Below are 18,299 nucleotides of genomic sequence, written 5' to 3'. Positions count from 1 at the left end.
TCTTTTGGCAAGCAATTGGTTCTCTATCTCTGAAACCTCCTTTGAGCACTCTTCTCTGCTCCTTCTAGGCTTCAACTCATCTGCACCTTCTCAAGAACACAACTTTTCTATTGTATTTCAATCACCATGAAATACATGGTTCTGACCACTTCTTCTTTCGCTTAGAAAGTCTTACCAGCTTCCTTCATTACTTAGCAATTCTATCCACATCCTCTGTGGAATTACCTTTATGATCTGCAACAATACCTCTTCAGTAACAAGTCTCCTCCTTGCTACATATGCCTCACTAAGCTTCTCTCCTTTGAGCTCAGTGTTTTAGCATCTCTCTGGTTCTTTCCTTTGGAACTAATTGAGCACTCCTTGCTCTAGGCTTGCTGCAATCTTCTCACCTCCTTATGTTGTCACCTGTGCAACCATATAAAAACCACATATTCTCCAGTATTCAAATCAAAACAAAACATGTCATCTCACCTTCAAGATCTCTGCATGATCTTGTTCCACCATTCCACCTGTACTTTGAGTGGATTGTCCTCTATTTCTTGCATCTGCTACACATCACCTCTGTGTACCTTCTATTTGTCAGATTAGAATCTGATCCCCTCTTGCCTGCATATACATCTTAAAACACATAACTCTGTTCTAAGTCCTTTTCTACAGAATTCCCTTATTCTGTTCTACTATCAATTGTTCCAATAACAATTATGCTCTGATACCAAATGACGCAGGGTTACCCCTGCTTTCACCCACAGTATGCATGTCTTATGCATATATCTGATCTATCCCAGGAATTTTAACTCACTAAGGAGTCAAATCTTCAATTCTTAAGGTTTAAGGCCCCTTTCTTGAAGTCCGTGGAATGATCTATAGAATAACAAAGTCTACCATTAATCCTCCCTTTCCTTTATATTGAAACTCATTCTCCATCTATCATGACTTAATCACCCCTCTAAACCTTCGTTAACCTTTTGTTAACCCAAATATATATATATATATATATATATATATATCTGCACATTAAACTAAATCCCACTCATTCCTTTGGACTTACACAAGAAATCCTTCATATCGCGCTATATTCTATTATAATGTTTATATAATAGAAATCACCATAAACATGCATAAACCATACCTTTTCGCCTTTTTACAGCCCTTGCATGTTTTCGATGCATGCCTTTATCGTAATCGGGTATCAGCTCTTCGCGGTCACACTACACATGAACCTTCCACTTCCGATATGCAATTACACTGCCGGATTTCAAATACTACAAACTGCGCCATATAATTCTATCAGGTCCGCCATCTCAATGCCTTTGTCGCAACCCTTATCCACCGTCGATCTTATCCTCAATCCGACGGCTGTACTCCTTCTCGATCAACAGACTTGCCCGACGCTTTACAATCGTTGATCAAGATCTGCTTGATCTGACGCTCTACAGCAATTTTGGGTCAACAAGTTACGCAAGGGTTAACACCTTCTCGGATCCAATGGCATTATAAACTCTCAACTTATAAAAGTTCCGGTCTGCCCCTTACGGTTAATGCTCGATCAACTTATGGCCTGATATCCATTGGATGACGAGGTCTTTAGATCCTACAGTCCAGATCGATACCCGTCTTCTCTCTCTGCCTGTACTTAGATTGAATCTTCGCCATTGTTCTTCTTCCTGATCCGACGGTCCACGCTTGATATCGCTTGATCGCAATTGGGGATTGCATAAGGCCCCCGTCCACTGCTCCTGTTACTTTCCTCCGATGTGATATATCGGAGTGATTGCACTTCACAACACTTCAAGGCTAGTTCATTTCTCTTGCGATCTAACCCTGTCCGTTGATCCTAAAGATCCAATGGATCCTGTGCACCGATACTTTATTCTTTCGCCCATTAAGATCCTCTGTCTCTTCTCTTCCTCTGTGTATTTGCCTCGACTCTGCCTGCACACATAATTATATTGAATTCCAATTCAATCATCACTCATCATTTAACACTCGAACACACATTCAAACTCAAAATTGAGTTGATTATATTAATAAATATAAACAATGATTACAGAATGAGATGTTTGTCTCTCTAGCCTGATTTTCTAATATCAGTGGCCTCTGTTTACACTCTGCTCGTAGGCTTAAAACCACACTCTAGCTATCTATCTAGCCTGTCTAATTTCTTACTTTCTAACCCCTGTCTTTGCTTTTTAGACTTACATTTATACAAAGGGATTCTAAAACCAATTCTGGTTTAGATCCATAAATTCCTTAACAAAATTCCTAAATATCTTCCTTATTCCTAAAATTTCTCTCTAATCCATAAATTCATGCACTGACTCCTAATCTGAGTTTTAAATTAATTCTCAAATCCCTCTATCTCTCAACTATCCTAAATATCTCATGTTCTCCTACATTCGAGAACATTTACAAATATGTTTCACTATATTCAATTAAATCCTATTCTCTTTAAAATCACTCAAAAGCCTAAATAATTACATTAATTCACACTTAGGAAACCAACTCATTTGAAAACACAATACCCCTCTGTCTACTAAAATATTATTGGGCTAAATGCTCCTGCATCACTATACCAACCATTATACTTAATAATCTTATATCTTTAACCATTATTATATTTCTGTATCCAAAACTCTCCTTTTATATAATTCTCCCTCGTTGTACATTCATAATTATGCGTATTATTGCTTTATCTGCAATGTCATTATTTTTCAATAATGTAAATTATTTAACAACAATACATATTGTTAAAATATAATTTTGTTGGTTTATTAAAGTAATTGGATAGTTAATTGTTAGTCAGAATTATTTGTAGAGAGATAATTTCAAACATTATTATCTTAAATATTTTTAGAAAATTGTTGAAATTTATGAAAGTTATTAGTGCAGCAGAATTCTCAAAAATTCCTAATTTATCGTATAATCTATTTAAATGTTAAGAGGGCATGCAATGCCCCCATATATTTCTAATTAATTTCAGTTTTTAATGGTGAAAAAACATGCAATGTCTCGTATGTTTCCAATTAAATTCATTTATATCAATCTTTGCCTATCTATTTAACATGGCATTAGAACAGATTTAAAACTCTTCGCAGAATGAAGAGCACACAACAAATCAAGTTAAATATTTGATAAAAGAGAGCAGACAACCAAAAGAGCCAAACATACCAAATCAAGGTTGGAGATTAGAGTTGGTCTTCCATGCAAGAAGAGCCAAACATACCAAATCAAGGTTGGAGATTAGAGTTGGTCTTCCATGCCAGAAGAGCCAAACATACCAGAGCAAGGTTAGAGAGCAGACCACCAAAAGAGCCAAACATACCATATAAATTATGATAAAAGAGAGCAGACCACCAAAAGAGCCAAACATACCAGAACAAGATTAAGGATTAGATTTGGTCTTCCATGCACGAAGAGTTGTCGATTCACTGTTCACTACCACCGCAGTCTCTAGAGCTGCTTAGCCATGGACGTAGTCGTTTAACGTTGATAAAAGGCGGCCCCGAGTCACCCTATTCGTTGATATAACCAACTTATTCGCTAATAAAGAGGGTCAACAGCCTAACCCCGAAGGTATTTCGAAGTTCAAAGACCATCAATAAATATCTAAAGTTTAATTTTGAGAAGGTTTGAAAATTCAAATATTTTTTAAAAGATTAAAAAAATTATTTTTTAAAAAGATGATTGAGTAATAAACTAGTTTATATTTATTTTAATTTCAGATTTATTAAGTGTGGAGAAGGAGTTTTTTAGTGTAAAATTTAAGAAAGATTTGCATCTTGAGAGATTTGATCTTTCTGGGAGCTTGATAGATCCGGAGTTAAGATAGATCTACGCTGATTTAAGTATTAATTTTACTTTTTACTTTAATTTTTATTTTCATATAATTTCTCAGTCAAAATGTTTTAATTAATAATTTTATTTTTTATATTTTTTGTAATTTGACCGGGTCAAAATGTTTAGATAACATAATATAAATGGACATTACAACAACTTCTCCATACGAGGATAGAGAGTCTCTTTGCCCAAAAATGTAATAGAATTATATTAAAAAAAATATTTATAAAATATTCTGATTGTGAAATGAGAATAGATTTTGGCATTTGTTATTGATGAGCCATGGTATTGGCCCATGGTATAGTATGGTTAAAAATATCCATAGTAAAGTGGGGTGAGTATCCATGGTTAAAAGTCTCGTTAATGGTAAGTATTATTATTTTGATTGTGAAATGAGGGATGGTTTGTGGGCATGTGGTATTGATGAGCCATTGTATTGGCCCATGGTATGGTATGGTTAATAATATCCATGGTAAAGTGGTGATGAATATTCATAGTTAAAAATTTTGTTATATTGTAAGTATTAAGGTTTTTTTGTGCTTATTGATGAAATTTAAATTTGGTTACATAATTATTATTTTAATTTATTTGGTGAAATAAATCTTAATTTATAGCTACTATTTATATTTTATATATTTTTTCATGTGATAGGTATAGATATATCTCAAAAGTAATTATAATAATTTTTCTTTAATTTAATAAAATATGCTATAAAATTAAATTCAAATAAACTATTTATAAAATATTTTTAGTGTGAAATGAGAGATGGTTTTTGGGCATGTTGTATTGAAGAGCCATGGTATTGGTGCATGGTATTGTAACAAAACCTATTTACAAGTTAATAATATCTATGGCAAAGTGGACATGAATGGTTTAACATATATTGTAAGTTTATGTGCTTATTAATTAAATTTAAATATAGTTACATAATCATTATTCTATTTTATAAGATAAAATGAATTTTAACATATTGTTACTACTTATATATTTTAATGTAATATGTATATTATGAATTTTTTTAACCTAAAAAGTTATTCATAATTTTAGTAATAATAACAAAATTACAATGTAACAAATCCGAAATTTATTATTTTGATTACTTTTAACTTTTTACAGACACTACAACATCTCCGTGGGGCTCTATATTAATTTAACAGACATGTAAATGTTTACCAATAATATAAATTCAACATATTAGGCCTACATGTAAAAATGTTTACCAACTTTCTTACATTGCATCTACACATTACCCCTATACTAGGTTGTAGAGTGCCTCTCTGCGCAAAAAAAAAAAACGGGTGTCCCCGCAAGTATATTAATATATTAGAGAAATTAAAAACATTCTTTTGGCATATAATTTTTTCATTTATGGCTTTTATAGGTAATTTGGGTAGACACTAAGACTAGTTTTGTTTTGCAAGAACTTTAAATTTTAGTTTATGAGAATGAGGACCCTTTTGCAAGTATAAGAATGTTGGGAAGTGTTGGAAGGCATCCTCACACTTGTATGCAACCCCACTCACTTAAATCACATTACAACCATGCTCTTTGTAACTCTATGCAATCACATGGGCAATACCTGCGTTGATCTAGAGTTTTCAGGGGCATGTCCAACATCACAGTTGCTTGATCCAGGAATTGACAATGGCCATATGCTTCTTCCACCACAACATCTACACCACCAACTCGCTATCATTTGGAGTTTATATCATTTAATGCATTAGCCATTTTCCAAGCAGACATAGCCCATGCTACGTCTATCAGTTTTGTGTGAGAAATCACGTGCCAATATGCTCGCATTTCCTTGGCAAAGCTCATCAAATCTTGCATTGCACACCAATGACCCAACAACAATGGATGCAATGTGACAACCATGACCACTTGGGTGCAACCACATGAAGCCCTAGCAAAAGACATGGCACTAATCAACCTTTCACAGGGCTCATTTCTTTATTGGCAAAGTCTAGGCTCTCGAGCTAGACATCGACATGCAACACATCAATGATGACATGGACAGCTTGATCATATGCTTACCATGTTGATCCCTTATTCTCATCTGATCCCAAAAAATGTTTGGGGCTCCTTGTGGTGTGGAGCTCATATAATATTTTTGAAAAATCCCTTCTATGCTTTCTAGAGTCTCAACCTGCGCACAACGCAATCTTTCAACTACTTGTTTCTTATAGCCTGGGAACTCCATGACAATTTGGCAACGTCGAGAGCTTGATCGAGATTTCCTCTCACCACTTCCGCTTTTTCTAGCCACACCTCCTTACTCTCCAATGCTTCTTTGCCCACCCAAGTACCATTGATCCGTTAACTCACCTCAAAGTCATTAAACCCTACAACAATCCTCAACAAGCAATCATCTGCGATCCAACTATGCATAGCAATGATCCATGATCAATGATTTTTCGTAGTTGTAGGTAGTTTCAAACCTCGCTCTCAGCTAGAAAAAAAAATATTTACTTATGTTTATTAGAGGAACAATAAACCATTACCACATAAACATAAAAAAAACACATGCAAACATAAACACCAATGTTTATTCTGGGAAAAGGAAAAACCTAACCTAATGGAATTCTATTAGTCTCTTTGGCAAAAGCCCTGGCCAAGCTAACCATGTGAGCCTTCATTTCTCACATCCCTAGCCTTATGCCCCAAGTTAATACATAAGAAACAATAACCATTAAGTATACTAGGTTACCTAGATAAAATGGATTGCTTTGATGTTGTTGGAATTCTAAAGACATTCTTCCGTGGAAGAGATACAACCCTTTGTTGAGTATCATTTTCAACCTTCTTATGTCCTTCACTTCGATTTGGCCTTTGGAGGATTTTTCTATCAGGGTTCTCTTCAACCTTGCTTTACAAGGGCTTCAAGCTTGTGCCTCCATTGCATGGAGCTTCACCTACTTATTTTTCCTTCATCTTCAAGGGAGGAATTTCTTGATCCTTCTCATTAATGACATGATTTTTCTTTTCAACATCTTGCAATTTCTCCTTTTACCATTCCTTGAGAATTTTTATTTCATCTAAAGCTACATCAAGTTCCTTTTGCTTTTGATTAACTTTTGCCTCATATTTCTGAACAGATTCTTTTAATTGACTTGCCAAGTTTTTCTCTTTCTTCTCTTCTTCCTCTACTTGAAGTCTTAGAAGGGAAACTCATTCTTCAAGTATTTGATTTCGCTTCCTTGCTTTGTTAAGATCACATAAGGTGCTGATAAATTCTCTTTCCATGTCGAATACTACTTCCTCTTCATACACTTCATTGGAATCACAATCATCATCATCATCGTCGTCTTCATTTTGATCTGCATGCTTCCTTGAGTAGAAATTATGAAGCTTCTTCTAAAGCCTTTTGGCTTATGAACATTGATCTACTTTGGCTTTCACATAATCTGATAGAGCATTAAGAATAAAATTCATGGTTTTGTATTATACCTTTTATATTTGTCAGTAGATGTGTCTCCAGAAACAACAAAGTTCCATACATCATATCCATGAGATTTCACATAGGCTTACATTATGGATTCCGATATGTCATATTTGGTTTCATTAAACTCAAGAGCTTGACCAACTTGATTCTCTTCATTAGATGCAACAGATTTTGAGACCATTGTGATACCAAAGACTTCCTTTGATTCCTTTTAACGTTTGGCAGCTTGCTTCCTCGACCTTCCCATCTTGATTCACTTGAGGTCTACCTTCCAGTTGTTAGACTGCAACTGAAGGAGCCTGCTCTAATTCCAATTTTTGGAAATACTGAGAGGGGGTTGAATCAGTATTTCACTCCAATTAGTTATTTTTTAATCTTCGAGCATTAATTAACATTAGCATCAGATCAAAACATAAATTAAAAACACCATTGAACAATGCATAATATCAAAGGAAGTAGCCACAATATTTTTAGGTGGAAACCCTTCCTGGAGAAAAACCATCGAACGCTTCTTAATATAGGACTTTCAAAAATACATGAATAAGAAGCTCCAACTTCTAGGATTTATCAGCTCCAGCTAAAGGGATGCTCCAACACCCTGATTTACGAACTCCAATTGCAAGGACGCTCTAGTGCCCTGGTTCACCAGCTTCAATTGGAAGGATGCTCCAAAGCCCTAGTTTTCTAGCTCCAACTGGAAGGATGCTACAACGCCATACCCAGGACGCAACCTACCCTAGCACCACCCTGTCGCCCTGAGGTATTCTTGGGATTCAACCTGAAGGACACTCCAATCTCCACCTTGAACCACCCTGCCACCCTACTCAGCAAACTACCACTTTCCCTAAAGATTTCATCCTTCGATTTACCACAATGAATCATATTTCACAATTTTCACACTGGACCCACATCTGCTCAATAAACAACATCAAACTGCAATGCAATATTTGCTCAACAATCAAATATGCTTCAATACCAATGATATCCAATAATCAAGACAATTTGGTTACCAAGGTAAAATCAACAATAGTAAACCTTTACTCATGAATAACATCAAGCTCAAGCAACCTAACCATCAAACCATTCTACCCTATCGTCTTAGACTGGAAAATGTCATTAATTAACGTGAAAACCCTAGCTCATCAATTTCATCATATTCTCACTGGAAAAAATCATGAACCTCAACAAAACTACAAGCAACAATGTATTCAGGAACAATGCATACTTGAAGCAGCGTAACATAGATCAATAACACTATGTATCTTTTATCAATGATAGAACCTTAGCATCAACAATATGTCATCATTTGACATTGACCAGCAATCCTACTCTAGCTTAGCAATACATCTCACTATATCCTTTGTACCAGCGCTTGATAGTTGATACTCTCTATACTACAATTGAGTACATTTCTGCCCATAACGCCTACTACACAAACCATAGCAGCGACAAAAAAAAACTATGCTCCAAGACCCGAGAAACATGTCCTTGACATGAGTAGTGATAATATAGGGATTGTACCTCAACAGTACATATTAGCTATAGCAATCATACTGTCAATAATGACATATATAAATAGATTAGCACTGTTATCTCTTCCTCTGCATGCAATGGTCAATGAGAATATGTCGTGAAGATCAATCAACAACCTTTATTGAACTGTCAAGTTTAGATACAATTGTAAGAATCCCTGCTATAGTTCAAGAATAGTTTGGCTCATACCTCTGATTTTTTCAATTGTCATCTTCACAATAACAAATAACACAATTCAAAAATATTGTTTCATATCTTGATGAAGAATGTACCACATTACCTTGCAATTTATCTTTTTCTAAAGATGCCCTTGTTGATGAAGAGTTTACCCCTAATTCATCACTCTGATCATACCCTGGAGACTTCCTTAAGTCTGTGCCCAAGATTTCCAGATATCACCGTGTACAAAGTTCTTGCCCTAACCACAGTTGAAACCAATTTAAAGTGGATGACTATCACAAGAATCAACCCAAGACATACCTTGGTCTTGAAGACAATTTGCAGTGTAGGCTATCCATAGAAATCTTGCCTTCAACAACAACTTTACTCAATTCTTGACCTTGTATGAATTTTCGATACATTGCAACAAGCTCTAATAATTATTAGGCATGTAACAAGATATGCAATATTCGCACCTTTGCCCTTACTAATCAACTTAAGCTCAACATTGTTATAACCAAGTCAATGCAAACACCAAAACAACAACTATGCACACATACCAATACACTTTAACTAATTACAACCTCAAACAATTTCCTATAAATTAGATCATCAGCTCCAGTCTTTGCTATGGGCACTAAATCACATACTGTGCACAGAAAAGAAAAAATCATACACTCAACAACCTTGCAATCATTATCAATGCAATAACACAAAATCATACTCAAAAAACCAAAGCAGATAAGCCAATGCTCAAAACAAGGTACATCAATATGTGATCATCATATCACACCAGAACCTGATCAAAGAGGATATGTCACCACAATTCATTGATATAAACTCAAGGGCCTTCATTCCAAAATTGAAATGTGTTCGATTACTTGACACACACACTATAGATCATATGATACAACCTCACGTCGGGCATACACCTATGTTAGAACAAACTAAAGGGGGCATTCTTCTAAAAAAAACAAAGAAGGAATGTTGTCGATATTGAACTAGAACAATCACTAGTTCAAATAGATACCTACATGCACCAGAACAATCACTAGTTCAAATAGATACCTACACACACCAGAACAATCACCAGATCATTTAAACACCTTTGTGCACCAAAATAATCACCAGGTCTATTAAATACATGCTAATAGAACGTACTTCAAAATAGGCTCACATTTAAATACACCTTCATCCAAGCAAAACACTTATGCACTAGATCGGATCCTCACACATTCACCTGATCGTAGAAACATTGTTGACATCAATGGAAACACAAAATTTCAAAAAAGTAGAAATGTAAACTTATTGGAGGAAAAATATTAGAACAATTAATAGAATGAAGCATTGAATATAGTTTATCCATCTCTTCCAGGAAATGAATAGGTGTAAATTTCTAGACAAGCCCCTCTGACAAGACTGCAAAGGTTACAGGTGCAAAGTAAGGAAGATAGTGTTTCTTCTAGTAGATTTAGTGAGAAATCGGAGAAATAGTCCATCTCTTAGCAGTGGATTAGAAGATTCGATGAGAAATCGGAGAACAAGGAGCTTAAGAGAAATATATGAGCAATGTGATGACATATATCAGCAAGCCAATTTTTCCTTAGTATCTTGTTATCCTAATTATTTTGAATAGGTTGTGAAAGAAGTGCATTGCATATAGGCCATGAATGAAGAGATTAAAGCTATTGAAAGGAATGAGACGATAGATCTTGTTGAACTCCCAATAGATAAAGTCACCATTGGTGTTAAGTGGGTGTACAACACAAAACTAGATGAGAAATATAAATTAGAGAAATATAAGGCAAGGCTAGTTGCCAAAGGACTTTCTCAACACCTAGGTATTGACTATGGTGAAACCTTTGCTCAACTAGCAATATTGGATACCATTAGATCCATGTTACTAGATGGCTGTCAAGTCAACTTTCTTAAATGGAAAACTAGAAGAGGAGGTGTATGTTACTTAGCCACCAAGATTTGAAGTAAAAGGTCAAGAGTACAAAGTGTACAAGTTGAAGAAAACCTTGTATGGATTGATGCAATCTCCAAGAGCTTGGCATAGTCTGATTGAGTCATATTTACTCAACAATGGATTCAATAGGAGTAGTTATGAGCCCACTCTCTTTACCAATCAGATCACGGTAAAATTCTTATAACTTGTATTTATGTTGATGACATGATATATTCTAGGAATCTTAAGTTAGATGATTTCAAAGCCAACATGAAAGGATAATTTCAAATGAAATACTTTCATATCATATAGTACTTTTTGGGAAGTAAATTCAAGCAATCTACTCAATTGATTTTCATGTGTCAACAAAAGTATGACACATTTATCTTAAAGAGGTTTAGGATGGAAAAATGCAAACGAATAGAGACACCTATTACAATAAGAACAAATTTGAGCAAGTAGGTTCATGGACGAGGAGTGGATTCAACTTGTATAAGAGTCTTGCGAGTAATTTCATGTACCTTACTGCATCTAGACCTGATATTATGTATGAAATTAGTTTCATTTCCAAATTTATGGAGTCTCTTAAGGAATCTCAATAGAAATTTGGAAAAAAAGAAATGAGGTATATTGTAGGTACAAGCCATTGTGGATTTTGGTACACACATTCTGAAGACAACATTCTCATAAGATACATAGACAATGATTTTTTTGCTTGTATTAATGATAGGAAAAGCACATTAGGACATGTTTTTCACTTGGGCACAAAGTTGATGTTATGGGCTTTTAAGAAACATTCAACTATCTTAACATCTTTCATAGAAGAACAATATGTAGTAGCTACTACAACACCATGCCATGCAGTTTGGCTAAGAAGATCCTTGAAAGGCCTTGCACATGTGGAGAAGGAACCAAATTCTATCTTTTGTGACAACAGTTAAGCAATTTCATTGTCCAAGAACCATTTTTTTCACAAGAAAAGCAAGCACATTAACACTAGCTATCACTTCATTCATGAGCTTGTCAACAATGGTGATACATTTCTTCAATTTTGTGGATCTTGAGATCAACTAACAAATATCTTCAACAAACCCTTAGGAAAAAGTGTTTCAGAGTTCCAAACAACACTTAGGAATTATCAGTGTTTAGGAATATAATAGTTAAGAATAAGGGGGTTTGTTATTAAAGTATAACCTATCATGTTAATTTAAGTGGTTGGACAGTTAGATCTCAGTCCGAGGTATTTTTAGAGAAACATTTTTAGACACTATCGATCAAAATATTTTTCAAAAATTCTTGATATCTCTAAAGGTAGATATCCTAAACATTCTAAAAAATCCTTGGCTTATTGTAAAATATATTTAATGGTGAAAAGGGTGTGCAATGCCCCATATGTTTCCAATTGATTTCATTCCTTCTCTAATTGTTTGTTTAGTTCACATATTTAACAATTTTTTTTAGTAAGATAAGAAATTTCCATCACTCTGTCAAGAAAGATACATGGCTTTCTATTTCTCCCGCGTTGGTCCACCACTAGGGAAACCAGACCAACGATGGAAGAACAAAGACTTAGTCAAAAATAGTACAAACAAAGGACATTTGTGATGATAATGGTTGTCCATGATGATGATATACATATAACCTATAAAAGACCAACATGAAAGAAATATAAGCCAAATAGCAACCCGTGAAGAGAGTTTGGGAGGACATAGAAACATCTATAGCGTTTGCAAGGTTTGTAGCAAGGCAGAGCCCTTGCCTTTCTATAGCAGAGCCTCAATTCTAGCCAACCGAAGGGGCATATCTATGCATTTGAGCTCAATGTCGGGATCCAATTGTTATTCATTAATCGACGTAAGGATCTCCCCTTTTGCCTCATTTCATTCCAACAAGACCTTGCTAAGAAATGATTTCATGTTCCAATACAATTCAATTGTGCATAGATATCGATTTTGGTGCCCATGGTTGTTGCCTAGGTCCAACACCCACTCAACCACCAAGGCGAGAATTTCCACGTCTATGTATTCTTCACTATCAAAATGGACTTTCTCATCTACATGGTTGATCTTCTATTGAATTGGATTAGGAGTTTGTGCTTGATAATGCCTGCCATCATTGTGGGTGCAAATGCGAGTGCACACTTCCACCCTCGAGGAGGAGCCTATATGAATCTTTTCTCTCTGTCTTGGCATGCAGGTAGGGCCATTGTAAGAATGCTAAAGCGATAGGGAGAGTATGGAGCTAGTGAGGGGGAGGACAAAGGACAAATTGTGAGGAGAAGCACCCGATAAAAGAGAAAGGGAGATTGAGCAAGAGGAAAGATGGAGCATAAAGAAGGATTTGTAAGGAGAGAGAAGGAAGAGAGAATCTAAGAATCAAAACAGTTCACCATCCCACAAAATAAAAACCTTGAATAATATGACATATAAACTGATGCAACCAATGAAAGTTCGCTTTTTGAGAATAACTATGAACTATGCAAACAACCCCCTTGACTAACAAAATATCCTCACAATTTTTTACTAGTGGGAGAAACTAATCAACCCAGAAACCATACATGCCAATAACACCACTAAGAAAATGGGACACATGTTTACCTTTGTTGGCATGTTAGTCGAGAGAATGAGAGTAGTGCATAGTGCTCTTGGACCAACTTCCATGCCCAACATCTGCCTTGAACTTCAAAATACCACTCATTCATAAGGAAGAGACTGAAGGTGATAAGAACTAAGTGTACCCAGGGCTGAATGAAACACAAAAATCCCAAGATGGGCCAAAGAAAAGGTGAGGTGGGGGTGGCCAAGTTAGGAGGACCATGGCCAGCCCCCTCAACAAAGATAGAAACAATTGTGCAAGCATGGAATTTCCCACAAAGACTATTGAAAATACTGAATGAGAGAATCTTTTGCAGATTGCCTTTGCGTAAATAAGATTATGGAATAACCAAGCCATATTGATTGACATGTGAGCCTCAAGAAGAATCGATGAGTGAGACAATTCCAACATGCTTAATTATTCAGAATCATGTGAGGTGAGAGTAGATACAATGAAAGAACCTATGGAGAATGAGACAACCATGCCTCCCACCTAGCTTGAGTGAGTTAATGATGGTGTCTCCATCCCTTCTCACTCCCATCTCTCATTTAAAACCCTTGTATATATTTGAATAAACTTGAAATATCACTACAATGAGAGAATATATTTAACATTTATTACTATATACTTGAAATTGAAATTTTATTTATAAATTTAACCCTTTAAAAAAAAATAAAAAATAAATAAATAAATAAATTATATATTACTTTTATATACCCAATTTATTTCTATATATCATGTATTTTATCTCATTGCTTGCAACTTAGTTCAAAAACTTTTACATATATATATACGTATAAAAGGTTTTCTATCTCCCACTTAATACTTAGTTTCGTAACCATAACTAATAAAATCAAGAGCATCTTTCAATTATAATCGTAAGAAAAATTATTTTTATTTGCATGCTTTTTACAAATAAAAGGTTTACAGTACATTGATTCTCAACCGTGTTAAAAACAGAGGCCGACCATGCAGGCTCGCTGCCAGTGGCGTATATTGTATACAGATACAACCATATTCAGCAATATATATGGACAACATATCTTGACCTTCGCTTTGGGGTTTGTCACCCATTTGATTCAATACTTCATGTTTTCCAAACATCATTCCCTTTTTGTCTTAATTCTGCCGGCAACTTTCTCGCCTAAAGAGAAGGGAAAGATAGATAAGGATATTGATCAAAAGCTATGGTCTTTAGCCTAAGCCATCAAAGAATATAGATGGAGAGCTATAGTCTTTAGCCTTGACCATCCCTAAAGAGGGGAGAAGGAGAATAAGGATACTGATCGAGAATTACGGTCTTTAGCATAGACCATCGCCAGAGAAGGGATACAATCTCTTCTGCCCAATGAACGCCTTTGAAATCCTCGAAGTGAGTTATAAAAAAATGGGTTTATTTTGAGAATCATCCATGGTTAAATTTAATTTAATCAGTATTTATTAGTATTTAAGTGTAATTTAATTAGTATTTTTCTTATAATTATAAGTTAAAATTTTACATTTTAGTCTAATTAATTTTTAACATTATCAATTTAACAAATAGATTAAAAATTTATTTATATCTAAATTTAGTATTAAAAAATTATCTGAGAGAAATTAAATATATATATTTAAAACTATAATATCTTAAATATAAACCAATCTGAATTAGAATAGAGAAAGTAAAAACACTATCAATTTTAAGAATTGAAATTCTAAAATAGAGCATAAATTTAATGGTGTCCATAATGCTAAGACTCCAACATTAGCACTAACGGTGTTGATAGTATGGCATTCTTATCGTACTTCTATCCACCATGCAGGTTGAAGACTAAAGTCTAAATGTTCATAGTATGGCATTTTTATCATACTTCTATGCACCATGCAGGCTGAAGACTAAAGTTTAAATGTTCAGTTTTACTGGGCATAGTTATAGTCATGGGACATTTATTTATATGCTATATAAAATGGTAACTTATGGGGACTGAAACTTATTTTACTCTTTATAAAATCTTCATAAAATTTTTCTTTCAATTCAAATGAGAATAATTCAAAATCGTTTGCAAAAGCTGTGAAAACCTGAGAAAGTATAAAGACTCTAGATAATTACATTAAATTATTAAATAATTTGAGAGTAAAAATACAATTAAATATATTTATTTTTTTAATTTCATTTTATTTTAAGATCCAATGAAATAAAAAACTAATAAAAGAAAAAAACTAAATTTTGATTAAAAAAAATTTCTATCATATAATAATATAATATTAAATGTATTCTAAAAATTATTATGTAATAAGTGTATTCTAATTTATAGAGGAAATAGTTTTTTCAGCAGAATTTACCAAAAATAGAAAATACAATTTCTAGATTTTGTATTGTTTAAAATACATTTTTGAATGCATAAATAGATTCAACACTCTGGAAAATCCCTGAGCACCTAAATTAAATAAATAAAATAATTTAAATTCAAATTTTTAAAAATCTCCATAAAATTTAGATTAAAATTAACTAAAAAAATGATATGAAAAAATCATTTCGTTTATTAAATAATAAACGTAAATACATTAAAAAAAATCATAAGAATCACCCTATATAGAAGATTTTGGTATCCTAGTCATCAACCCATCAAATTTATACTTTGATTATACCCATCCGTTTTCAGGAAAGTATCCCATCATACTCTGAATACCCGCGTACGTATTTCCCGAACTCTGTTAGTGTGCCTAACTTGTCCCGTTAATTAATCTATTTCCTCTCATCCACAAAGAAAACGCCCAGACTCGGGATTGGTGGATCAGGTTGACCGGTCATTCAACCATGTTCGCTAGTTAGGGTTATTTCATTTGAATTTGAATTTTACAATTTCTGTGTTTTCAGTTAAACATTTCCAGGGTTTTTTTCGTCAAAATGAGAGAAATTATATTGTTGTATACATAGGTGGTGACGTCCCAGCGTCGAGCTCCAGTTGTGAAATCTTAAAAGGGGCTAAGACGTGTATTGCTTGCAGGGTTTGAAGATGTACTAAAGTCATAAAAGCCCTACCTAAATATCCCTAAAAGTGATTGATTTTTGCTTCTTTTGAAGATATGATTTAAAACTTTCGTTATAAAAGAGTCCAGCAAAGTAAATCATCTCACCCGGAAGCCCTTTGCTATTCCCGAACTTCATAACTTTTCGCTTCCGAAATACAGCCACAACCACTCCCACCAATAACAGCACAACAACCGCACCACCAATGCTCCATTCCAACATTTTAGGATGACGTTTTCCTGCAGCTAATAAGAATCAGATTAGTAAATGCTTTCATGACTGAATTTAATTAGCAGATGCTTTTTCAGATATTACTACTGATCTAAATATGGATGACAAGATTACCTTCTGGTGCCCTTGACGGCGGTATAGCAGGACCACTTCCACCTGCAGTTGAGGCAGTGAGCAAAGGGACACCATCACCGTAAAACTTGTTCCTCGCATAACGAATTACACAGTAGTCATAGAAGGCGCCTCCTTGGATAGTTCTTTCTGGACACTTGCCCAAAGAGTCGTCCAGACTTTGGAGGCACTGTTTACATTGATTCATACTAAGGTCTCTCCAACATTGAGCTAGAGAATAAACCCCATTCTCATTTCTTGTAGCGAAACCCACATTATTGGACCCAGCATTCTCCATAACCCTGACCAATAGATTGGCAATTCTCCAATCCTTGACGCCCCCTGCATTTCCATCTGTGCCATTTATAGTACTGTTATCGCAAACTGTAGTGGAGTACGATGATGCATTCTGCAAATTTGTTTGATAAAAGTTGTGAGCGGCAGATCTCAAAAAGCATCCGCTCAGATGAATGCTTACGGAAATACAATTGCTAAAATAATGAGTGAAAGACTTGGTAATGTTTGAAACGCATGCCCGGCAAGCAGAGGCATTGAGGTCTCCCCTGCACTGAGCAAGACCGTACACCTTATCTCCATTCTCTCCATGAGATGAAATATTGTAGCCCGTCTTATTAACATTCTCCACCAACGAATTCAGAACCACCTTCAAATTCCTTTCCAAAGAACTTCCAGCCGTCATATTAAAGCCACCAATCATGATTACTTGTCGATCAGTAGGATTATCTGACTGAGGTAATGCTTCTATGAAATCAAAACTGGAAGAACCATACTGAGCTAATGCTAATGTTAGTAGAAAGAGAATGAAGGGGAGAGATAATTTGGATTTGGAAGTGAAGCGAGTGATATTCCTTGTGCAATTACAGGCCTTGTTGGAAGGAGCCATTCTCTAATTGAAATCAATGTGCGGAGAACCTGAAAAAGTGTCCGCGCTGCCTTTCTTTTATCAAGAACAGCCCCCCGGTTGAAAGGTAAGGCAAGGTTGCAGTGCCTTTTTGAAGCGGATGAGAAAAGTATACACGAGATTTAATAGCAGCGCAATCTCTGAGCTTCACATTTCCATTCAACATCAATGCTATTTTGGGTTTATATTTTTATTATTTTGATTTTAAAATAGATAACTCTGGGGGTAGGATTAAACAAAGGTGTTAGATAATGGTTATACTTTATAATCTGGACAGATGGTCAAATGTGTTATTTAAAAAAATTGGAATATCAATTATCAAGTATTGCATAAATAATATTAAGATGGTATTTTGTCAAGAACAAGGTTAGTTTTATATATATATATATATATATATATAAATTATTGATTTAAAATAATAATATTTTAGATATGAGCAAATCTGAATTAGAATAGAGAAAATAAAAACACTATCAATTCTAAGACGTGTATTGCAGGGTTTTGAAGA

The 18,299-nt window shown here is 34.7% G+C and overlaps 1 protein-coding gene across 2 annotated transcripts; it reads right to left on the bottom strand.

The window, feature by feature from the left end:
- Window positions 1-16,118: 16,118 nt before the first annotated feature.
- LOC149206347 (antimicrobial ginkbilobin-2-like protein) lies at window positions 16,119-17,940 on the bottom strand. Of its 2 annotated transcripts, none has more exons than XM_089393685.1 (2): window positions 16,873-17,940; window positions 16,119-16,772 (listed from the first exon to the last, which is right to left on the bottom strand). In XM_089393685.1, exons 1-2 carry the CDS (start codon window positions 17,771-17,773, stop codon window positions 16,540-16,542), a joined length of 1,134 nt encoding a protein of 377 aa, XP_089249811.1. In that variant the 5' UTR covers window positions 17,774-17,940; the 3' UTR covers window positions 16,119-16,539. The 2 variants fall into 2 exon arrangements, with proteins under 2 accessions (XP_089249811.1, XP_089249812.1); XM_089393686.1 differs by having other exon boundaries at window positions 16,119-16,766.
- Between the last annotated feature and the right edge of the window lie 359 nt (window positions 17,941-18,299).

This window comes from Pinus tabuliformis, chromosome 1_2 (genome assembly GCF_031772625.1).
Source record: "Pinus tabuliformis cultivar Carrire ecotype Pingquan chromosome 1_2, CPIR1, whole genome shotgun sequence".
NCBI classification, from domain to species: Eukaryota; Viridiplantae; Streptophyta; class Pinopsida; order Pinales; family Pinaceae; genus Pinus; species Pinus tabuliformis.
Note: the sequence above shows the minus strand (reverse complement) of the source record. Positions and strands in the feature narration are given on the sequence as shown.

What these genes read in the sequence shown, in the direction of transcription:
- LOC149206347 (XM_089393685.1), bottom strand. Translation starts at nt 17,773, where the DNA reads ATGGCTCCTTCCAACAAGGCCTGTAATTGCACAAGGAATATCACTCGC. An exon ending in GCCGTCAAGGGCACCAGAAG is followed by an intron (nt 16,773 to 16,872) that starts GTAATCTTGTCA and finishes GATTCTTATTAG; the next exon opens with CTGCAGGAAAACGTCATCCT.